The following is a 25,501-nucleotide window of genomic DNA, read 5'->3' on the forward strand; positions in this document are numbered from 1 at the left end:
GAATACTATTCAGCTTTTAACAAGAAGGGCATTTTGAAATTTGCAGGCAAATGGCTGGAACTAAAAATGATCATCCTAAGTGAGTTAAGCCAGACCCAGAAAGACACTCATGGTTTATACTCACTTACAAGTGGACATTAGCCCAACACAGATGTCTTTTGAGAGATTCCACCCAGGGAAAGTCAGGACAGATACTGTGACTGGAAGCTGGACTCTGGACAGAGTGCTGAGGGTTGTAGGAAGAGTGGGGGGATGGAAGGTCTGGGAGTACGCAGGATCTCCACAGGGAGACCATCAAGGCCTGCTGATCTAGACACAGCGGGCCTCCACAAACTGATGCATCAGGCAAGGAAAATGCATTCAGAGACACAAGACCTCCTGTTCAGATGGGGCACTGTTTAGTTCTGAGTCCCGTTTCTTAATTGGACTATTTGGGTTGTTTGTATCTGATTTCCTGAGTTCTTTATATATTTTAGCTATTAGCCCTTCGTCAGATGTAGGGTTAGTGAAGGTCTTTTCTCAACTTGTAGTCTGTCATTTTGTTCTGTTGACAGTTTCCTTTGCCTTCCAGAAGCTTTTTTCTCCAAGTGGGGGAAAGTGAGACTGCAGCTGAACCTCTGACATACACTCAGGAGCCACTTGGCAAAACGGCTGGCTTAGCAGGCACACAGAGGAAGGGGATGCAGGCTATCCTGATGAGACCTAATAAGCTGTAGGCAGACAGCTGGGGTAGGACGGCCCCACTATCAGAGGTCTATGGGAAGGGAATAGACAGAAGAAGGAGGGAGGGTGGGAATGGGAAGACAAGAGGGAGGGGGTAACAATCAGGATGTAATGTGAATAAATTATAATAAATAAAATATACATTTAAAAAATAAAATAACATAGGAGGGAAAGACATGAACAAGAAATGAGAGGCAGATAAGCAGTGAGAAAAGTTTTAGTCTGGCTTTATGGGTTAGGTAAAGAAAACAGATTCAAAGGTACCTGTCAATAAGGTAATAGAATCATTGAGTTTAATGGATGGCATACTAAGCATGGGAGTTTCTGATATACAGGGGAAATGTCAATGCCTTTCATAGCTTAAAGGTCAAAAAAGAAGACCTTGGATTTCACCACCTGTGCTTCAAAGTCTTAGTGCTTAGGGTTTTACTGCATTAGTCTCAACACAATTACTACACACAGGCACACAAATTCATCTACACACACATACACACATTGGTAAGCTTCCTGTTTTTATCCCACTGCTCCCAGCTTTTCTTATACAAGGCTTAATTAAAATTCTTTCTGAAAATGTGTCTACAAACTTAGATGCAGGAAAGCACATTATGTTACTTACTAGCTTTTATTGCATCTAAGCAACTGTCAACTGTATGATACTGGTGAGTACATGTTTTCCCTATCAAATTCACGTAAATGTCCTAAAAGATTATTTTCTTTTAAACTAGAAATAAGATTTTTCACTATTTCAAAGCAGTAGAAAGATATCTTTTTAAAAAATTATACACACACACACACACACACACACACACACACACACACACACACATACTAGCATACTAAACTGAGTTCTATCGTAAGCTCATCAAGAAAACATGTAAATTTATGTTAATGCTATTCATCTTTTTAGCACTGAGTGTGCCAGCTTGATTCACTTATAAAACTGCTATTTATAAGTATTCTTCAGAGAATCTCTTTGCTGATGAGGTAAGTTTATGGGTTAAAAAAAAGCAAATACTTGGTTGACAACTGCTCTTTCAGAATGTTGAATGCTGAAGAAGGACTGCTTCAGAAATATCTTAAAACTCAGAATCTTTCCCACCCATTTGTCAATGTATTGCATTTTGCAAAGTATTGAGATGCATATTTTTGCAAAGTATTGAGAAACGGAAATGTTAATGTCAGCCCATATAAAATGAAGTGTTAACAAATTTGTTTAATACATTTTAAGAAATAAGCCAAAACACACTGCAATGATAGCCCTATATTTTTATAGGTGTCATTATGCCTATCAGAGATGAATAATTTACGACAGTATTTAAAATCTATGATTTTCTAGAGAGAACTTTCACTAGCTTGAATAACATCCTAATGCTTTACTGGAGAGACAGCATATTTGTCTGCTAAAGGCCCTAATTAACCAATTTCCTCTAATGACAACTGAAATCTAAAAGTGGAAAATTCCTTGATTTTATAATAAATGATTTGTGTTACAAAGTTTTAATAGCAATCATATGAAATATCTTCAAATGTTCTCTCATTTATGAAAAATGGGGAACCTGGGGCTTCTTAGGAAGTTATCTTACCCTTTTGATGACAGCTGTGTAGTTATCTGAACTGCTTCAAAAGCACACATCACAAGAACAAAAGGAATTAAAATCTGTTTCAAAGAACAACAAATGATGTCACTGGTAACAAGCACCTGAAACATGTTTGAAGCAAATACATTTCTGCTTATAAAATAACTTTCAATCTCTCAAATAATTCATATGTACCAGTCGATAGGAGAGATAAAACATGAAACTGTCCCATGGGACAGTGAGAACTGATTTTAAAACCAACATTAACACAAGAGAATAACAGCAAACATTAATATATATTTGAAATAAAAAATTTGCCCTATTTGACACATTCTACTGATTCCTGACAATGTTCTCGTCATGTTTCCAAGAGCAAATGAAGAATTCCTAAAGCAAGTCAGTTCCATGGCCTGGTGATGATACACAGCTCTCTGAATTTAAGCTTGTTTTAGATACTACAACACCATCAACATGACTCAGCTTTACTGTTCTTCTGAAAAAAATTGCTAGAGGGAACAGGTAAATAAAATAACTATAATGGTTTGAATGAGGAATGTTACCCACAGACTTGTGTATTTAAACATTTGGCCCCCAGCCCCTGGTGCTGTTTGGGAGATTATGAACCTCCAGGTGGTAAAGTTCTATTGGAAGAATTACATCATGGGGGCGGGCTTTGAGAGTTTACAGCCCAGCTCCACCTTCCCATTCACAGATGAAATGTGATCTCTCTGCTTTTGCTTCTGGCACATCCGTGCCATGATGGACCATGTTTCCTCTGGAATGTAAGCTAATAGAAACCCTTTCTTCCCTAACTTGCTTTTTATTAGGGTATTTTATTACAGCAGCAAAAAAGCAACTAAAACTAATATTAAAGGAGATGATGAACTGTATTTCACCATAAACTTTATCTCCAGAATCCTGATCATAAAACTACTTTCATACTGTGAACACTCAGATAGTGCTTGACATGTTAAATAAACAGAACATTAACTGACACATTTATTGAAAGGATTGATCAATTCTAGGTACATAGAAAAGATGAGGATACAGTGACCATCTTGTGTTTCGAGACCCATGGGGTCAGGTAGCTTCAAGATCTTTGGCAAGACTGCAGTTCTGATCACAGCTCCTCGGCAGTCTTTAACTACCTCTGATAGAATCCTTATTCTCTTGTAGTCAAATAGTCTTAAGAATAAAGCAAAGATTAATGATACCTGGAATCAAGGGTTGGAAGGTTGCCTCCATCAGCACCAAGTTTGAAAAGGTATCTCTGTTACAATGACTATGACTTTACAATCTTAATGCCGTATGTTACACAACCTTAAAATCACAGTCTTTAAATCATTCATGTAATGTAAGTAATAAAATCAGAAAGCTAACCTTCCACATCATGAGAGCTCCCATCATGAAAGGACTAAACACAGTCAGAAAGCAATACACCGAGGCAAGGTCAAAGCTAGACAATGATAAAGGAAAGAGTAAAGAGTTAAGAATTCATACTGTGACTCTAAGAATATCCTAATAAGAGGATGCTCAGTAATCCTCTGAAATCAACTCTTACTAAAGCTGAATCATACTAGAATGAAGAAAATAGATCTGTATGTTAATCTCTTTATTATCATATTATACTCCATTATGCTCTATTATTGAATATAAACTAAGGTAAAGGGACTGGAGAGATGGTTCAACAGTTAAGAACAATTGCTTCTCTTCTAAGACACACACACACACACACACACACACACACACACACACACACACGTAAAGAAATTACCTGTTAATAGAAGCTATATTTCCAGTTCCAAAAAACGCAGTTAATAAAAAGAAAATCTACACACAGTTAAGGAAATACCAAAACATGACAGAATTCATACAATTTCTTTCTTCCCAAATCATTTTTTGTTTAATTGTCAAGACAATCTTGCAAGTAGTGACTAATCTTGATTTACAAATAAAAGACTTCTAACTCTACACCCTAATCAGGCATGAATTTAAGCCTGCTTTTCTTTCCACTTTAGCCATAGCTTCTGTACCTGGTGTTTGCTATGCTTTCTTTTTCATTTAGGAAAAATAAAAACCAATTCTACCACAAAAGCAATTTGCTTTTTTGTCTGTTTAATCATCATGAACTGTTTGAAAGAGATGGTTGAGCACATTCCTGAAAGGTCTGAGAACTGAATCAAAGCCCTGAAAACTATTAGTTGCTGGTGACTCTTAAGAAGCCTATCCGCCTCTTCTCAAGTATCAACAAGATGAAATTTGTCTGTAGTTTTTGCTTATGACTTTTCCAAAATGATGTCAGCCTAGAACATCACGCATTCTTAGCTACAAGATGGCTTTATTTACATATACTTACCATGTGCCCTCTACATGTGAAACTCATAATAGGTTCTCCAAATGGCTCAAAAGGAAACAAAATTACTTGAGAATAACTTAACTCAATAGAGAATGTCAAACTTTTTAAAAAAACATTTATTGAACCATTTTAATACTATTATTGGTGTGTGTGTGTGCGTGTGTGGTGTGATATGTGTACAGGTGTATGGGTATAGGAATACTCACAGTGCGTCTGTGTAAAGGACAGCTTTGGGGAGTTGGTTCTTTGCTGCCACAGTGGGCTCTGAGAACTAAAGTCAGTTATCAGGCTTGCACAGGGTATTAGTTACTTCCTATTGCTCTAAGAAAACACTGACCAACAGCCATCTGAGGGAAGGATTTACCTGGTTTAGAAATTGGTACCACAGTACATCATTGTGGGAAGAAGGTAAGGCAGAAAGGTGGAGGAAGGAACCGAAGCAGAGACACTGAGAAATGCTGCTTCCTGACTTGCTAACCATAGCTTGCTCAGCCTGTTTTCCTTATACACCCATAACCACAAGCCCAGAGACAGCAGCACCCAGTGGACTGTGCCCTCTCATATCAACCATTAATCAAGACGATGTGTGACAGGCTTGCCCACAGGCATCAGATGGAGGCAATTCCTCAACTGAGCCTCCCTCTTCCCAGGTGACTCTAGTTTGTGTCAAACTGGCAAAACACTTAACCAGCACACATACAGAGACCCTCCAGGGAAACCAAGACAACTTCTAGTGAAAAGGCACTGTCTGAGTCAGTGAGCTGAGCAGGAAAGGTGCCCATGCAGCCATTTGCTGGAGCTCTGCACCTAACCAACTGACATTTACTGTCTAGCATGTGTCTGAAACAGAGGTGGGCGCTAAGAAAATAAATGTGAATAAAATTGTCATAAAGTGACTTAAATATGCTGGTAAAAAGGTAGACATAGTGGGAAAATAAATTACAACTCCATGAAACAATAGATTAGTGTGGTAAGAAGAGCTAATGGCTCATTGCAATGCAGTAAAAATTGAAGAAAGTAATATGGATTTTAGTAACACATTAATAAAAATTTTGAACTTTAACTTTTGTGGGAAGCAAACAGTTCAAGTAAATGACATAATAAAAATCCATGTGATTTGTGATATACAAGCAAAGGAAGACAAAGGCAATAGGCTGCGTACTGAAGTGGCACAGTAGTCCATGCCAGAGGCAGAAGACAGGAGATCACCTAGAGAACTGGTTCAGCAGTCATGTCAAAGGCAGGAGGCTGTCTAGGGAGCTACTTTGGGTAAGAACAGAAGTGGTCCCTCAGTTGACACAGGTGTCTGGTGATTCTCATGAAAATGATGGATAGGAGAGAGGTCAGAATTGGAGAAGTAGATGTCAGAGGTGTCTTCCAGTGCTAGAGGAAAGGCTGCACCTCATCAGACACTGGAAGCAGGCTAAGAAGGGACACTGGAAACTATGGCTCAAGATCAGGCAAAGGATGAAAAATAGAGCAAAATGATACAAAAAAAAAAAAAAAAAAAAAAAAAGAAGAAGAAGAAAAGGAAACAGTTGTAGAAGACAGTAGAATGGTGGTTAGAAGGACTAAGAAGAGGGGCAAAGGAGATTTAGTCAAAAGACAAAACTTTCAATTACCTATGATAAGTAAGTTCTAGACAGCTACGAAACAGTATGATAATACAATAATAAACTATTGTGTTAAATAAAGCCTGCTAAGACAGTAGATCTTAATTATTCTCACAAGAGGAGGAGGAGGGGGGCGGTGGGGAGGGAAGAGGAAGGACTGGGAGAAAAACATGAAGGCAGAAGGAAAGAAGAGATGGAAGAAATCCAAATGGTGTGATCATTTTGCAATGTATGCCAAAGTATCAAGCTATACACCTCCAATGTTCATAATTTTATTAATATATCTCAGTAGAACTAAAATTTTAAGTAACATTTTAAAGGAATAACTCCCTACAAATTTCTTGCAGCTGGCCAGTAGGTCTTCCTGAACCTAAGCTTCACCATGCCATCCTTCAAACTTGTAATGGTCAGTAATTCCATGGTATGGCCTCTGATGGGATCCAAAACCAGGAGACAGGGATGACCTAACAAGCCTCAGGTAAAGCACAGAAAATGCAAACTCTTAATAGTTCTAGGGCAGGAGAAATTAAACAGGCATTGAGAGTTGAAAGGAACATTCAGTTTAAGCGTTAACATTGTATTTTTAAGGAATATGCGCATATGTGAAAAAAAACTCTTAGCTGCTAAGACACTGGATGGTAGGAACATACACATGTTTGCATCATCATTTTCCTATAGCTAAAAAAGTATTTATTTGTTTGCATTATTAGTTGAACACAGGGTTTGGTGCATGCTAAGCTAGCAGCACTCTATCTCTGACCTAAATAAATGCCTAACAACCTACAAATTTTGGTGAGAATTATATACGTGAGAAAACTCAAGTTGAGAAGAAAGTTAAGGATCCTCTAACATAATACCACTATTAAGGAACAAACAGAAACACCTTCTTTATCATCTTACTCTATTAAAATGGGGTTGGAAGATCTTAAAAGTCCCAGCAAAGGATACAAGGAAAAAGGCCCTACGGATGTCATCCAGATAAAGCTGTCGAACTTGAGCTATATCAGTATTACAGGTGAACTGGATGCTGGTAAGCTGGAGGTAATGAGAAATGTATTAATACACAATAGCAGTTGACTTATATACAGACTTATTGACAAATTAACAATGGCTAAATTAATATGGCTGAGAACTTATACTGTGCATAAAAAACAAAAGAACCAAAACACAGAAACAAAAACAAAGCAAAACAAAAAACCCACAACAGTGAAATAGCTTAATACATCTTAAAACAATCCACTAAGAGGCAAAAATATGTCACTAACATAATAAATGGATTTGTGGTGTTATCAGGTGTCATTACAGTAAGAGTTGGTCTTTTTCCTACCCTATATAAATGTTCCACATTTGAATCATTATTCAGAGACCTCACTTACCAGTGTTCTGGTCTTCTTTAATCAGTCATATAATATTAAAAGGATGGCACAAAGTAAACATTTATCCCTATCTTTGTGCTGGTAATCCCATTTGGAGGTAAATTATTATTTTCCTTATAAAACCAAAATATTTCCATCTTTGAGAAAAGGGAAAGTCACTCGATTAAATAACACGAAGACAGTCTTGCTTAGGTCCCCAAGCCCAGAAAAGAAGATAAAAGAGAGTTGAGAGAAGAACTCTCTCTGCTGCCATTACCCTATAGACATATCCAGCAAGCACTGGCATGCTTTGGTAGTTTTCTAAAAACAAAACCCAAAACCCTTGCTTTTAACTAAAAGTAAAGTTTTAAAGTGATGCCACTAAGAATAATCCCTGCCCCTTTCATCTGATGTGATCAACACCGGTCTTCGCACATATTCCGCAGTACTGCTGCTTCTGTACTGAAGTGACTCTAGACGAGCCGTGCCTCTCGGAAGGCAGCTGCAGCTAGTAAAGTTGTGCACAAAAGCCTTCGTCTTTCACCTGACCTCAGGAAAAGTGAGTGTTTCTCAGAATTACTTTAGTTCCAAAACAAATGAGAGACATCTCTTAACTTCCTAACACACCATGGTGGTGACATCTTTAAAAAGTGGTTGGCTTTACCCCGTTCTAAGCATAGTGTAGTGTGTAAACTATGGATGATATTGGATGTCCAGAGAAACAACGGGTATTTAAACATCCTCTTAGGATCAAATAAACTGTCAAAAGGGAAAACTGCAGGTGAAAACAGGTGTGGGCACAACTTCGTAGCACATGTGCCAGAGCATATACGTGTAAGTCTTGGCTCTCTCCTTTTACCACCTGACCTCAGATCCTCAGGTGTGTTAGCAAGTGCCAAGCACTTTTATCCCTGAGATGTGTTGCTTACCCTATATTGATACTTTGTATCTAGTTCTCAATAATTTTCTAGGAAAAGCCCAATACATACTTGTCTTGTAAAACTGTACAATATCAAAATTTCCTTTGTCAATTATTTACCCTAATTATTAGAGCCAGTAAAATTTGCTAAGCTTTTAAAATGATAGAACTCTAAGCAGAAGGAATTTTTGATGAAATAACACTGTAGCGTCCTTGTAGCATGGAGAATATTTTATCATTCCTAAATCAAAGCAGCAGTGGTTGGACAGTTACCTTCTGTTTACAGGAAACAGTCGGCTGCTGCAGGGTCTCTTGTTCCATGTGAATCCAGACAAACATCAAACAGGACAACACTAATGGAAAGAGAGCTTCATACCTAAGAGAGCACACAGATGAAAACATTAACAAGGAAACCTGAAAGTCAAAAGTAGAAATCGTTCTTAAAATAATTTTGATGGAAGGCTGTAGAGATGGCTCGGCAGTTTAATTGTTGCTCTTATGCAGGACACAGGTTTGGTTTCCTGCACCCACATGCTGGCTTCTATAATGCCAGTTCCAAAGGATCTGTTACCCTCTGCTGGCTCTGTAGGCACCAGGCACACACACAGCACATATATGTGAAGGCAAAACAGTCATACACATTAAGTAAAAATGAAATAAACCTCAAAAAATAATTGTGTTAGTACTTCAAAATCTTTAAATTTTTCTAGACAAGGGTAGGAAAAGAAAAATACGGTTAAATTTCAACTTTAAATGGTATTGCTTTTGAACTTCAATAAATCTTGAGATAATTACATGTTTAAAATATCAGAAATATTTTTAAAAAGATCATTCCTAAAGTAGGTAACAACTATTCACAAAAGAAAGAAAATGCAAAGACAAATCTAAAATGATAACTTTGGAGGTGTAATCAGTAGCATATGTACAAGAGCAAGACAAATACTCAAAACTCCCTAAAAGGCAGGTTTGAAACAGAAATAACAAACCCCTGATGAGAAAATAAAGGACTAATAAATGCATGAAAATATGCCTGCCCATGTCAATAACTGAACTGGAAATCAAAACAGAGATATTTACTTACCACATTTGTCAGCATAAAACACAGTGTTGACAAGAGTACACTGATATAAAGACTCTCATGCTCTGTATATAGAAGCACACTACTATAGAAGGCCATCTAATGCTGTATATCAAGAATCTAAAAATATGCATTAACCACATCTGAGAATGTCAATCCTGAGAAAATAAGGGCACCACGAGTCTCATTGTAAAGATGTTTACAGAAGGAGTATAAATGAAGGCCTGGGCTGCATCCTAAGTACTGCACAAACTAGGAATGGTAGTAGCACATGTTTATAATCCCAGCAACCAGGAGGTAGTGGTAGAAAAATCCAAAAGTTCAAAGTCATCCTTGGCTACATAGTAACTTTGAGGCTAGCCTGGGCTACCTAAGACTGTCTCAAAAACAAACAAATAATATTATAATTTTTATAAACCTAGAGGAACAGCAAAGTAAATCAAAGTGCATTCATATCACAAAATATTAGACATCTGCTAAAAGGGTAAAAGAAGTCTATGATCCACATGAGAAAATACCTCTCATATAAGGAAAAAAAAACCTACTATATGGTGGTTAATTACATGTTAAATTACATGTTTAAAAGACAAAGTTAAAATTAGAAAGAAATGTTAAAAGTAACTTTTATTCAGCTGAGGTAATTGTCATCTTGTAGGTTACTGCCTCTATCTGCTAACCTAGATCTAGTTCTGGAAGTTTCTAGCCTCAGTACAATCTAATCTAGGCCTAGAATGTTTTCAGCCCCTGAGACTTACTGCTGAATGAGCTCACCCTTTTTAGCTCTTTCTGAACTGTTGCTGGCTGATTCAACTTAGCCTTCTGGCTCAAAAAGCCTCTCCAAGCTGACTGATTCAATCTGTCTTCTTTCTCACTGATTGCTCTGCTTGGCCTCAAACTTACTCAAACTTCTGGCTTATTCTCATTCTCTGGTTCATTCTGTGTCTACTTGTACTCTCTTTAACCTGTCTCTGTACAATTGTCCCAGTAAAACTGCCTCTGAGTTCCACAAACTGAACTGCCCCAAACTCAACTCCACTGCACTGCCTCAACAACTGAACTGATTGAACAGCACTGACTAGAACTCAGAGCTCTGCCTGCCTCTGTCTCCTGAGTGCTGGGATTAAAGGGTGCCCGACCACATCTGGACCTAAACTTTCCTTTACCTGAAACTTGCTCTATACCAGTCTGGCCTTGAACTCAGAGAACTGCTTCTGTCTATCTCCTGGGATTAAAGGCGTGTCTGTGAGCACACATACCTATAAGGTCTTTGGTTGTGACCTCTTGCCAGAGCAGCCATGCTCTGAAATGAATTTCATGTTCATGAGATGAATTTCATGCTCATGAGATGAATTTCATCTACGAAGAAATATACCAGAGCTGCAATAGTAAAGTTAGTTACTTCTTCCTTTCTTCCACCTTATCAGAATGTGGTGAAACTACAATGACTTAAAACACTGAGGAAAAAACTAGCATGTCAGACCCTAGCAATTCTTTAAGGTTTAGTCCAACTACCACATGAGGTTGGCCTGCACCATGGCCATTCTTTAAAAGTTAGTCCAGGGACCATGAGGTTGGATGCCATCAACCTAGGTCCACTGCCCAAGTGTCGGTTCAGTTCTATTCAGTTCCTAATTCATAAAATCAACTTTCCAGTTTTTACTGCAACACTGCAAAACACAATTTTTATTTTATAGCCATGAACAGCTCCACTGCAGGCCTGTATTACAGTAATAATTCTCTCGGTTTGACTACTTAGTGCTCAGGCTGCTGAAAATGTCAAAGAAAAAACTTGATTAATCAGATAAAAAAAGGTGCATACTCTAGGAAAAGGCAGATGATGACATTTAAAAGATTTGCCTATTTTTATTTTCTATGTGTAAGTATTTTTCCTACATAAACATGTGTGTGTTGCAGGATAGTTGATCCCTGGGGTTGTGCACTGTAAAAATCTCTCACTGACCCCACTGTGATAGCTGTTTCTTGTGGTTGAGCCCTAATATGTCTTTAATCTAAGAACTTTGTTTATTGTGCACAGGTGGTTCAGACAGCGTTACATGCAGATTTTAATAAAATTAACCCTAAGTCAAGAGGCAGGAGCAAGAATTGAGCTGAGAGGGATTAAAGAGTGGGAGGGACTTTGAGTTGAGGGGTATTCAAGACAGCCTATAGAAGGGGTCTTTGGCATTTTTTTTTTTTTTTAAAGCTCTTGGGTGTCTGGGATTTTAGCTTGAGGCTTTTTAGTTCTCAGCTTTTTGCTTTGTAGCTCTTGAGCTCCTTGGCCTTTGGCTTTTAGGGCTTTGCACTAACAAGTCTTTGGTCTTGTTTGTTTGTTTGTTTGCCTTTTCTTCCTAGGCAGTCAGCTGAACTAGTGAGCCTTTTGGGGGTTTTCTACAAGGATATGAGCTGAGTAGGAAATTCAGCTGGGTGCTTTCTCGGCCACTATGAGCTAGCAGATTTTTCACCACAGCACCTGGCTCCTGAGTCTTTATTGGTAAAACAAAACGATCAGGGATTTTCAATTAAAGCAACACGTGTGCACTGCATGGATGTCTGGTGTGGAAAGAGGCCAGAGGGCACTGAGTCCCCTGGAACTGCAATTACAGAAGGTTGATGGTGCCATATGGGTTCTGGGGGCTGAACCTGGGTCCTCTGAAAAAGGCAACCAGGGCTGTAACTGCAGCCCCATGGCACTGTGACTTTTACAGTTTCACTTGTATGCAAAAGTCATCCTTTCTAATAACACACAACCATAAACCTCTCAAAACTTCAAACAGAGCTACAGCCCTTTGCTAAAACACAGACAAGATCAGGTGAAAACAGCCCTTCTAAGAGACTTTATCTCTTACGGCAGTATTTCATATACACGCTGCAAGTCTAAATGAATTTAGAAATAACAACAAAATGTCACTGTGGACTTAAAGAGAACGTAATGTAACACTGCACTTTAAGTTGCAGTCAGTTGCTCTGGCCTTGTGCAGAACGGAATGGGCTGAAAAGGCATTTAGATCTACATTATATTTTGTTGAGCAAAGGGATAGTGTAAACAAAAATTTCAAAGGGAAATATTTAACAACTTAACAGAAACTATTTTCAAGAATTATAGTAGCTTTCATTTTCATAACATTCATTCGGGCTAACTACTAATAAATTTTTTCTATTCATTAAATCAAGTATGCATTGTTAGAATTTGAGATTACTTACTTTATTTCTGTAAAATAATAAAACTGTACTTACTTTAAGAATCTCTTATGTCTGAATATTCACCAAATTATTCAAAGAAACTTCTATTTTGTCCAAAACAGTGAAGAGCCACAAAGTTTGTAAAACCAGTAAGAAACCAAGAAACTATATTAACCTGAATGACTAGTCCACACTTTTTCTTTTCTCTTTTTTTATTACTCTTTTAAAAAAATTTATTCTGATTACAACTCAATTGTTATCCCATCACTTGTATCCTCCCACTCCCCTCCCTTAGGTCTATGACCAAGGTGGACCTTCTCCCCCACTATTTGGTCATAGGCTATCATGTCTCATCTTGGTAGCCTGTTTATTCTTTCTCTGAATGCCACCAAGCTTCCCCACCAAGGAGAGGTCGCCAAATATGGGGCACCTGAGTTCATGTCAGAGTTAGTCCCTGCTCTCCACATAACTGTGGAGAATGTCCTGTCCATTGGGTAGATCAGAGTAGGAGTTTGATGTTTACTATTGTATTGTTCTTAGTGCAATAGTTTGAGCAGACCCCCCTGTGCCCTGACCCACCTGTTATATGTTCTTCTTGTAGGTTCTAAGACCCTGTGGATCCTTCTATTTCCCCATCTCCTCTATTCTAGAGTCCCAGTAGGATGCCCTCACATCTCTCACATTTGGCACAGGAGACAACTTCCTGAACAGAACACCAACAGTCCAGGTCGTAATGTCAACAATTAATAAATGGAACCTCATGAGGCTATGAAGCTTCTGTAAGGCAGAAGACACTGTCAACAGAACAAAGCGACAGCCCACAGCCTGGGAAAAGATCTTCACCAACCCTACATTTGACTAAGGTCTAATATCCAAAATTTATAAAGAATTCAAGAAATTAAACACCACCAAACCAAGTAACCCAATTAAGAAAAGGGGCTCAGAACTCAACAGAATTCTCAACAGAGGGATATCGAATGGCTGAGAAACACTTAAAGAAATGTTCAATGTCTTTAGTCATCAGAGAAATGCAAATCAAAACGACTCTGAGATTCCATCTTACACTCATCAGAATGGCTAAGATCAAAAATTCAAGTGACACCACATGCTGGCGAGGATGTGGAGAAAGAGGAACACTCCATTGCTGGTGGGAATGCAAACTGGTACAACCACTTTGGAAATCTATCTGGCACTATCTCATAAAACTGGGAATAGGGCTTCCTCAAGACCCAGCTATTCCATTCTTTGGAATAAACCCAGAAAATGCCCTAACACACAACAAGGACATATGCTCAACCATGTTCATAGCAGCCTTATTCATAATAGCCAGAACCTGGAAACAGCCTAAATGTCCCTAAGTTGAAGAATGGATAAAGAAACTGTGGTATATTTACACTATGGAATACTATTCAGCTATAAAAAACAAGAAAATCTCGAAATTTGTGGACAAATGGAGGGAACTAGAAACAATCATACTGAGTGAGCTAACCTAGAAGCAGAAAGACTCACATGATATATACTCACTTATAATTGGGCACTAGCCCAAAAGGCATGTCCCATGAAAGTCTCCACTTACTATTCCACACTTTTTCAAGACCTCTTTTCAAAGCTAAATTCTGACATTTGGTGTTTTAAAACAAAATCCCAATATTCTATTTTACCAATAACAACTCAGGAGCCAGACAGTGGAATGAAAACCTACTAGCTTTCTTAAAATAAGCTAGATGCCATTATAATAATCTGTTTTGAGGGTCTCTCAAGACCATTAAACTGATGACTGAAAGACTGATTATAGTACTTGCCTCCAAATTAAGTTACAGGATAAACTCACTATATAAAGGACTTTTCCTTTTACTTACAACAAATTTAAACTATCCTTTCTTCCTCATGCCCCTATATTTCTAATCCAAGCTATTTCTAAGATTTATTTTTATTCTTTATTATTAATTAAATTTTTGTAGTGCCAAGAATTAAAGCAGGCACCTGTGCATTATAGAGAAGACTCTATGTTGGCTGTGTGATCATTTGTCTTTATTGTCCACTTGATAGAACCTAGAGTCAGCTGTGAGATGGGCCTGTGAGCATGCCAATGAGGGATTAGCTTGCTCATGTCAATGGGCAGTACCATTCTCCATAAGGGGACCCTGAGCTGCACAAACTGCAGAAGCAAATAAGCACTAGCATGTAGTCCTGGTGCTCTACTGGTGATTATGGATGCATGCGACCTTTTCCTTAAATTGCTTTTGTGAGATTACTTTATCACAACAACAAGAAAAGAATCTAAGATACCAAGCCTTTGGTTTTTAAAGACAGGTTCCTTCTATATAGTGCTGGCTGGTCTCAAACTCACAATTCCTGCCTCAGTCTCCTTAGTGCTTAGAATTACAGACATGTTCCACCATTTTAAAAATCTCTTATGCATTCCTTTGAATCTGAAAAGGGCCAAAACATTATTAACTGTTTAAAGTTTCCATAATATCCATGTCAGATGTTCATAGCTGTGTCCCACAATATGTCCGTCATAGATAATGGAGAAAGCAAGCTGTGCGGGACCCTTGTGTACCTGGACACCACAAGGACTTCAGTCTAGGTCACTGGGGATGTTAAGGTCCACTGGAAAAAGCTTTTCAGAATGTTTAATACTTAGCTAAAGCAGCTAAGACTCCTAAAGAGTGATTTAGGCCTTAGACCCTAGATAGCCTTACAAGATCATTTAAACTGAGGATAACCTATTGATACCACCATGGTGAATTCTGGGCTGCGCCTAATTTGGATCAAGATCCCATGTTTTTGCCAAAATTTGAACTATTAATGGTGTTTACTCAATTTGTCCGTTCTGTTTATCATTTGTCCTAAAGTAAACATCGTTATCCTTATAGGATTTAAGGAAGAAATAAATGAAAATTCAAATGACAAACTGGGCTTGGTGACATGCTTAGAATGTCAGCATTCAGGAGTCCATAGCAAGAGAAATTAGAGTTTAAAGCCAACTCGGACTCCATGTGAGTTCAGTTTGCTACTGGTGCTGGGGGCAAGAATTCTTCCCTTTAAAGTCAACATGGAAACTATAAAACTGCCTTCACTTAATTTTAAAGTAATGTTTTAGGGTTCGTGCCAAATCAACTAACCAGATTGTTTATTTTAATCTATTTGGTAAGAAAGTTTCAACTCTGGCTTTAATCCAAGCACTCAGTGCCGAGCCGGGCAGATCTCTATGAGTTCTATGCAAGCTTGATCTAAACAGCGTGATGCTGTTCTAAAAATAAATAAGTAAATAAATAAAAATTTTAAAAAAAATCAACGTTTAAACGAGATTTCTTTTTACATGCATGTTTTCATGCCAGTATGTACTCATGCATGCAAGTTCCCTCAGAGGCCAGGAGAGGGTACTGATCAATTCAACATGGAGACATAGACCCCACCCCGCCCCATGTTGATACTGGGAACCAAAGTTTTGTTCTCTGCCAAATCATCAAGCAATCGTAACTGATGAGCCACCAATCCAGCCTTAGAGAATTTCAACTTTAAGCAAAAATAAATTAAGTTTTTAAGAAATACTCTCCAGTTCCTTTTAACTGCAATACATTTAAGAATAAGAATAAAAACAGAAGACACTAAAGGAATAATGAACAATGGAAGTATTGAAGACGTTTGTGGTTTTCCTTTGGTGGTGCTGAGAAGTGAAACTCAGGGCCTAACACATGCTATTGCTGTACTTTAAAATTCATTTTAAAAATAAATTTTTTTTGTCAAGGAGCAAGGCCATAAGCAAGCTTCATTTCGCAAAGTACAAAGTACTGCTCGTTTTGAGTGGCCTATTGCAGTGGGCTCTAGTTGTTTTCTTCAGAAGCCATACTGTATCTCCATGCTGGACCCTGGTTCTCACCTGCCCTTTCATATTTTAGAGTAGTGGCTCTCAACCTTCCTAATGCTGCAACCCTTCAGTACAGCTTCTCATGTTGTGGGGAAGGCCAAACATAACATTATTTTTGTTGCTACTTCATAACTCTAATTTTGCTAATGTCATGAATTGAAATGTAAATATCTGATACGCAGCCTCTGTGACTTTGTCATTTCACCCCCCAATGGGGTTGCAACCCACAGTTGAGAACCATTGCTTCAAACTAATCTAAGAAAAGAGGTTTTTATTTTTACTTTTAAAAATAATTTATTCAGATTAAATCTGGAGTGTTCTTTCTTCACTTGTATCTTCCCATTCCCCCTCCCTCTCTCTTTTGCCCGAGTCCCCTCCTCTTTTTTAACAAAGTTTGTACATATATTTTGTAACAATAATTACAGAAGTTGCTATGAACTTAAGAGTGAGATGGGACATGGGAGGGGCAGGAAGAAGAGAGGAAGGCATAGGAATAATGTAAATACATTGCCTATATAGAATTCTCGAAACAAAAATTACAAATTAAATAGAAAAATGTATACCCTGTACTTAGAAGCAAGTAGGTTGACATCAAGGAAAGAAGTATGCTGGATAGTCGCTCGGAGAGAGTTGTGGAACTCAGGAGGGGCACAACCAAGGAAGAGGCTGCAAGAAAACAGACCAGTCCTATATCAGTTCTGCAGCCCCAAGCAACCCACACCCATGTATTTCTGTAAGGAAAACAAAACATTACATTCTTAATTTAAATTACACTTTATTTTAATTATCTTGTGGGTTAAATAACTCAAATTTTCTCAAGTTTATTCAACCTAGATCACTATAATAATGTTAGTTTCCAAATGAATAATATATTATTTTCTAATGAAATAAGATGCATTTTATTAATTTAAGATTAAGCAAAGTGTCCTTTAAAATTTTTTTTTTCAAGCCAGGGGTTCTCTGTATAACTTCCCTGGCTATTCTGGAACTTGTTTTGTAGACCAGGCTCCTGAGTGCTCCTTAGTCCTCGGATCAAAAGCATGTGCCACCACACCTGGCAGCCACACCCCTGCCTCCACCTTGGTTTTTCGAGACAGGGTTTCTTTTTATAGTCTTAGCTGTCCTGGACTTGTTTTGCAGACCAAGCTGGCTTGGAACTCACTGTAATCCACCTGTCTCTTAATTAGACGTTTATGTGCTAGTTCAAAGACAACATATTCCCTAGAAATAGATGATGCCTAATGTCAGAGAAGAAAGCATCTAGAGTTGCAGTGTGCTAGCTGATATATCAGAAGCAGGAGAGAATGGCTTTACATTATGTCTGAGTTGTGGACGTTGTCCTAGAAAATCAACTACATCAAGGCAGGCAAGGTGTTGAAAAGGGGCAGTAAGAGCAAACATAAATACCTTCTGTCTATTTCAGAGAGCAACTGTATACAAACACCTAACATCTCAGGCGCATCAGAGTATAAAACTTAGGTGATGCTTCACTGAATTATTGACTACCTGGATTACTAATCAACCAAATTTATTAATCCATCTGAGAAGAAGTTCATATATCTGTTGAATAGGATAACATCCAAGAAAATTTGCTTTGAGTTTTAAGTACAACTTCACCTATAAAATGCTTAGTATTAGCTGTTATATTTATTAGTAATCAATATCTTGTAAAGTAAGATAAATATATGGATAATTTTAATTATAATTCCTGCAGGATTCAAAGCTCTGCAAGTTCTACTTGTAAAGCCTTAGCTAAGATGTGTAGCTAGATGAATAATGTTATTATCTGATATATATTCTAACTGCAACAAATAATTTGCAGTGTTTCTTATTTTAAGTCAGTTCAGGTATACTTCTTGGTTGTTGTTTGTTTATGGATTCTTTTTTCCCCAAAATTCAAGGCCTCAGGTACTCCAGGCAAAAGTTGTATCACTGCACTACAGCTATAGCAAAGGCACTTAAAATGAAGCCAATTTTGTAATACTGAATATTTCATCTCATTTTTATTGTTGTCTAAAGGTAGAAGGCACCATTAAAGTAAGTACAATGAGCAAGTGAGCTTCCTGGAGACAGCCCACCATTTTGCGTGGCTGTGATGGGTGTGCCTTGAGAGGCATGGTCCCAGGGCTTCATCTCTAGAATGCTTCTTGCTACTGATATGTCTTCCCACGTTTGCCATTTCTGTATTCCACATATATTTGGTATGGTGTGCTTGGGTGTGGGAAGGCCCTCACTGCCTATAGTCTGCTGTGATTGCTTCCTAGATATTAGCTCACTCTGTTGGACAAATTTCCTGTAGATCAACATGATGATGCACTTTCATGAAATAATGTTGGTTAAATGAATTGATGATTTTATAATTCCTGATTGATTTTATTTATATAAAACAACTGAGTCAATCCTGAATTGTTTCAAGTAATTTTAAACCCCGCTGCAGAAGGGCAAAAGCTTTAAAAGGAGTTCTGTGAACTTTTATGTCTTACAAGCACATAAACTGCACTAGAATGAGAAATAGGCTTGGGACAGATCTATGATCAAGAAAAATCATTCACTTTAAGTTAGGTCCAGAGACGAGATCTCTGTTCTCGATATGTACCATAAGATGAATCATGAACAGAGAATAGATAATTAGCTAATTTAGCTATACAAAACTTAAAAAATAAGACTAGGATAGATGATCTGTTTCTTGGTAAACTATAGATCGTAACCAGGTAGAATAGGAAAAAAACATGCTACTATAGGTTTTGTCCTTATTAATATGACATAAAAAACTATTGCTTTGAGCTTTCAGTGAACTCATGAAATAAACTATAACTGAAGAATGTTTAGTTAGCGATGAGTCTTAATGGAAAGACATATAAGCAGTAATCGTGCTGTAACTCCTCAAACCTTGTTAACCTTAAACCTTATTAACCTATGACATGAAAACTATTGCTTTGAACTTTCAATGAACTTGAGGAATGAAGAGGTAGATAAAGAAGGTTTAGTTAGGTACAAGTTTTAATAGAAAAACATGTTATCAATAATCCTGCTGTAAGTTCCTTGTGTGTAATGAATTTACGTTTTTGTGATCATTGCTTTTATGGTTATGAGGTATAAAAAGGATGAGGAAAGACGAAGTGTTGGTTGTGGCTGTTGGAGTTGGAGCAACATCCACCATCCACGAAATATGCGACTTTCTGATTGTATGTATGTATGTTTGTATGTATGAGTGTATATGTGTGTGTGAATTTGTTGCCACATGTTGGAGCCTGCCTTTGCTTCATCTAACAAGTGCTATGTGTGTGATTCATTACCCTCTTCTCTTTCTTTCTCTCTGGCCTCTGCCAGGAGCTATCAGCTCTGACCCCTAAAGAGTTAAAGTTCAGAGTTTCTCTCCCTTGACAAAGAGTGCTGGCACTGAGATACCAGGAGCTATCAGCTTTTGGCTTTTTTTCACCAACTCTGCTAGTCCCATTTCGGTTTAACTCTGTTACACAGGAATAACAAGGATGTATCAAAGGAATAACAAGGTTTTAAAGAGAAAGTAAGAGTCTATTCTATGTGACATAAGCATATTAATATGCTGTTAATTGGGCACTATGAAAGTAAGCAAAATATGCCCATTACAGAAACACATTATGGTGCATCAGGGTTGGGAGGACATCTTTCGAGACCCTGAAAACTTTCTATGAGCTATTTCATGCTTCTTATTACTTGGCAGCAATCTTAAAGCCTATACCTAGCTGTTCCAATACTAAGGAAGTAATTTCTTATTTAAAGTATTCCCATGGAAATATTTATGTAGATTGATTTAGATTCTATATATTTTCTCCACCATTCCAAAACGAAAACGTGACCAATAAAGACATGAATAAGCTATTTCAGATATCCAAGATGGTGGGAGGTGGTAAGACAGCATGCGTGTGTATTCTACTACAACATATAACAGGACTAGGACAAGAGGCTAACTTAACAAACAATGCTTTTTCTTTTTCCCTTTCTTTTTTCAGACAGGGCCTCACTAGGTATCCCTGGCTAGCCCAAAACTCCCTATATAGAATAGACTGACCTTGAATTTAAGAGATATGCCAGCTTCCACCTCCCCAGTGCTGGTATCAAAGGTGTGTGCAACCACTCTTGGACAAGGGAACTATTTTTGTCTTTATTTTGCTTTGCTTTGTTGAGAAGGCATGTAGACTGGGCTCGTATGGAGCTCATGGGGAGCCTCCTACCTTTACAAAGGAACTTGAAATACTGTGAGCAAAAGTACAATTAACGCCATTCCTATCATATTCTTAGCATCTCATTCCTTCCCAATCTGTGCACTTACTTTTGAGGCAGTTGTGAACAACCATGTGTGTGCTGGGAACTCAAACTGGGTTCTCTGCAAAAGCAGTAAGCACACTTAACTATGAAGCCATGTCACCAGCACATCTTACACTCTTAAATGAGGGTATCATGCAGAGGGACATAAGATATGCGTCATCCTGAGAAATAGCTACTCAATGTTGGTTTTGGAAAGGTAAACATAAAATTTAATCACTTACTAATCTGTGTAAGACTTGAAAATATAAGGACTGACAGGAAAACTAAATGTATGTGGTACATATACAGAATGAATATTCATAAAAGCCTTTTCTCCTCTGGAACCACTCAACGTAGTAGTTTTATTAGATGTTCATAAGTACACAGTCCAATTATCAAGTCATAAATATTCTATCAAGTTATTTTTATTAATCCATGTGTTTTCACAAGATTTATACTTTTCTTTGTCACATTCCAGGAAGGAATAGAATAAATGGCTACCGTTTTCCTTCATCAAAACTACTACTTTCAGTACAATGACAAAGGCATAAAGGTATCTTTTTCTTAAGACAAGTGATTAAAGGTCAAGTTTTCTAATTTGGTGTGAGTGGCCACTTACCTAATGTTGCCCAGCTCACAATTTGATTCATAAGAGGCAGCCCTTCTTTCTTTAACAGACTGTGATGGGTGCTGTACACAACATACATAGAGAGCATTGTACTCAGCATCTGAAAACACAGAACCAAACAGATTAGCAAAGGGAAGACAGGGAATGGTGACTCACTAGAAAAAAGATGCTTAAACAAAGCTGAGAAAAACTGGAGCGTATCTGAAATCCTGGAATTGTAACTGGCTACCTTCTTGTCCTCCAGGGCTATAATACTGCTGTGCTAAGCCAGAGACTTGGCTGAGGATGACACGAGGCATGCATACTGTCAAGAGCACTATGGCATACCTCACCAGAGCTTCTGTTTAGAAGTGTTTATTACAAATGTTGAAAGGTTTCTTAAACTATACAAGTGGAAGGGAGTGTGCAGTTCATTGCCTTTCTTACCTCTGTTACTCTGCACAGTACTACCCATATATGTATTTATTTATCTATTTATTCAATGCATTTTTGTTGTCTGGATATTTACCTGGCCCTGGAGACTCAAGACAGTATAAATGTTCATTGTAAGTTATTGTATGGGAGGAGGCAGCTTGAAGAATGGTTCATAAAAACTGCTTTACTACAACACAGTTGCTCCCATTCAGGTATGCATTGTTTTCCTTTGTGCTGACACGCTAGACTTGAACACTTTCAACACACTCCATAAGCATGACAACCAAAGTATTATCCAGCTGTATAGAAAAATGACTATTGATCTCTGAACTAGTGGATTAGTTGCCATTTTAAAGACATAGGCTAAAGTATGACTACAACAAAACAAGCGGTCAAGAGTTTGATCGATGGTCTTATCATCAAATTCCAGGGATTAATTTATTTTGTCTTTTTGGGGCAACTAATTAAGACACAAAATTTTCTGTGACTAAAGCTATAATACAGCTGGGCATGGTGGCACACACCTTTAATCTCAGCACTCAGGGAGGCAGAGGTAGGGGGATCTTTTTGCATTTAAGGTCATCCTGGTCTACAAAGTAAGCCCAGGACAGTCAAGGTTACACAGAAACCTTGTCTTGAAAAACCAAAAAGCTATGATGCAATCCTAGAATCTTCTCTATTCTAAGACATACTCTCAATTTAGAGATGCCAAATGAGAAAAAAACTATGCCTTGGGATCAATAAAATAGGTCATGTGCATAGGAATTAATGCAAACTGCTAAAGATAACATAATAAAGAACGTCGTCGTACTGGTGTTACAAAATTCTCGGCTGTTTCTAATAAACGACAAAAGAATTTAAACATGATACATATCACTCCTCCAGAGCAAGAGTCAGAAGCACATGTTCCTGTCAAAGCTCTCATTACTGTAGGTGGATTCTGTCAAAACTACCCGGGTTTTAGAGGAAAGCCAGGGTGCTATTTACAATGAAGCATATGTTCCAAAGCTCGATAGGATGCTTTCGATGGATTTCTTCTCTTCTTTTGATTCACTGTTGCTCTCCAAGAATGAACATAACTCAGTATATCTTTTAAGCATGGTATATTTTTATCTCAGACCACTATGAAAATATGTTATGATGCTTTGTTCTGTGAAAACTTTTTAAAAAGACTCATATAGGTTTGGTAGAGCTCCAAATATGGTTATTCATCCATTAAAAGAAAAAAAAAGGAGAGCTGGTGTTGAAAAGTAAAAAAAGAACCCATGTTGACAGGAGTATAAACTAATGCAAACACTTTGTATATTAGTCTGGAGGTTTCTCAAAACCTAGAAATAAAACTGACATATGATCTGGCTATATCTCCCCTGGGCATACACCCAAAGGATCACATACCCTACTACAGCGACACTTACATACCCAGCTTCACTGCTACTCTGTGCAGAATATCTAGGAAACAGAATTAGCCTGTATGACTATTAACCAGATAAATGGGTAAGAAAATTGTAACACAAACTATTACTCAGCTTGACTGGCCACGGCTACTGCAAACATGAACTCACAATGCTATGATTACGTGCATAAGAGCAAGCCAGTCAACATTCTGGCACAGATGGGGGAGGCACTCTCCAGGAACCACCCTCAAGTGAGGAGATATTGGAAGCTGACAGCTGTGGGAGAGGGAGACTCATTATTTTTTTGAGGATGTTACCACTGGTTGGTTTCCTATGCTCTAGCGGATGACCTCACACCCATGCATATATGGGTGCCACTCTATGGACTTAGTGGTACAAATAAACCATGAAATATTATTCAACTGTAAAGTAAAATGAAATTATAAAATCCATAGGTAAATAGATAGAATTGAAAATAATTATTCTGAGTTGGATACCTCAAACCTACAAAGACAAATACTGCATGTTCACTCCTATATGTAGATGATAGAATTGATTCTTTCAATATATGTTTAAATTAAAGTACCAATAGATGACAGGAAACCAGTAAGGTGCCATGGGAGGGTACTCACACTGTTGGTCAGTGTGCTTCCAAAGACCCTTCTCAATAACACTCTAGGTTATTACCTTGGTCTTGGTTACCCTCCAGAGCCTGGTGGTAAGATTTTTGCTCAAGACACCTCATAAGTAAGTGAGAAGAGATAGAGAAATTAACATGGTCCCCACTTGAAAGCTCCACGCCAACTGGCTAGCTTTCACAATGCTGGAAGGTGCTATGCATGTTACTAGAGAAGAGAAATAACCAAAAGTCTTACCCAGCTGCGAACCTTCCAGCTTACAGCAATGATGGGACTGGCAGGATAGAACCACTGGTGCAATGGCAGCACAAATACTATAGGAGTAACCAGCCACTTTTTGCTTGGACTTGACCTCCTTGACAAGACAGAACTCATTTCCGGTACAGTAAACTGGGTAAAAACCCTGTGGCTGGCTAGGTCTTAGGCCCTAGATTAGCACCTAGAATTATTATTCTTCTACATGAATATAGAAGCTAATTGTAGATGGTGATTAATACAGAGACCTGCAACTGGTCAACATGTAGAGAAAAAGGGATCACCGTGAAGAGGGGATGGAATGACTGTAAGAGCCAGAGGTGGCAAATGTCAGACATGGCAGCACCACTGCCCACATGGACTCACAAAAGCTGTGATTATGGAGCCAAAATCCCAGCACAGATTGGTGTGAGGAACACTAAAGCCCCACGTTTATCAGAGAAGTTACTGGTAACTGATGGCTTCAAGGACTGACAGCCAGCTTTCTTCAGGGATATGGTCACATACAGGTAGCACCAAGTAGGCTCAGTGGTGTTAAAAAGCAAGCACATAGTGTTGCGGGAGAAGGTAGAAATTGGAGGGGAGGAATGAGGGAGTGGATCTGACCAAAGCACGAAAGTATAAAACATTCAAACAATTAAAAAAAAAAAGACAAAGTTGAAGGGGAAACACACTCATGGGGACATGAGTGGCTGAAAGAGGAAATATGCGGTTGATATAATAATATTTTATTGTTTGTATGTATGAAATTCTCAAGAATAAAGGAAAATTATAATAAAAACAGGTAATTAAAAATTTAAATCTTAAAATAAAAAAGAAAACCTATTGTTGAAAACATAAAAATTAAAGAGGACTATTATTCTATTGAAAAAGTGATTTCTAAGCTGGGCAATGGTGGCTCACACCTTTAATCCAAAGACTCAGGGGGCAGAGGCAGGTGGATCTCTGAGTTTGAGGGCAGCCTGGTCTATGAAGCAAGTTCCAGGAAAGCCAGAACTTAAAGAGAAACCTTGCCTTGAACCCACCCCCCACCCCCCAAAAACAGAAAGAAAAAAAGAAAGTAAAAATGTTTTCTATTCTAATCTATAAAGATACCATTTTTAAAAACACAATATTGTGTAATTTCTAGCTTTTGCACTCCCAATAAATATTTGTTACACTGACATTAAAAAACAAACTAGAGTTAAATTATTGAAAATTGCACATGCTG

General features: G+C 38.0%; 1 protein-coding gene across 2 annotated transcripts in view; it reads right to left on the minus strand.

The window, feature by feature from the left end:
* Positions 1-25,501, minus strand: part of PIGN (phosphatidylinositol glycan anchor biosynthesis class N) — a 115,836-nt gene that overhangs the window by 32,882 nt on the left and 57,453 nt on the right. For both annotated transcript variants that reach the window (XM_084786993.1, XM_084786992.1), the window contains exons 20-26: positions 21,582-21,690; positions 17,239-17,341; positions 8,817-8,919; positions 7,218-7,304; positions 4,075-4,130; positions 3,681-3,756; positions 2,307-2,380 (exon numbers count right to left, since the gene is read on the minus strand). In XM_084786993.1, the coding sequence (XP_084643119.1) occupies positions 2,307-2,380; positions 3,681-3,756; positions 4,075-4,130; positions 7,218-7,304; positions 8,817-8,919; positions 17,239-17,341; positions 21,582-21,690 (608 nt within the window). The remainder of the gene's footprint in view (positions 1-2,306; positions 2,381-3,680; positions 3,757-4,074; positions 4,131-7,217; positions 7,305-8,816; positions 8,920-17,238; positions 17,342-21,581; positions 21,691-25,501) is intronic.

Source organism: Acomys minous (assembly GCF_964271855.1).
Source record: "Acomys minous genome assembly, chromosome: 1".
Lineage (NCBI taxonomy): Eukaryota > Metazoa > Chordata > Mammalia > Rodentia > Muridae > Acomys > Acomys minous.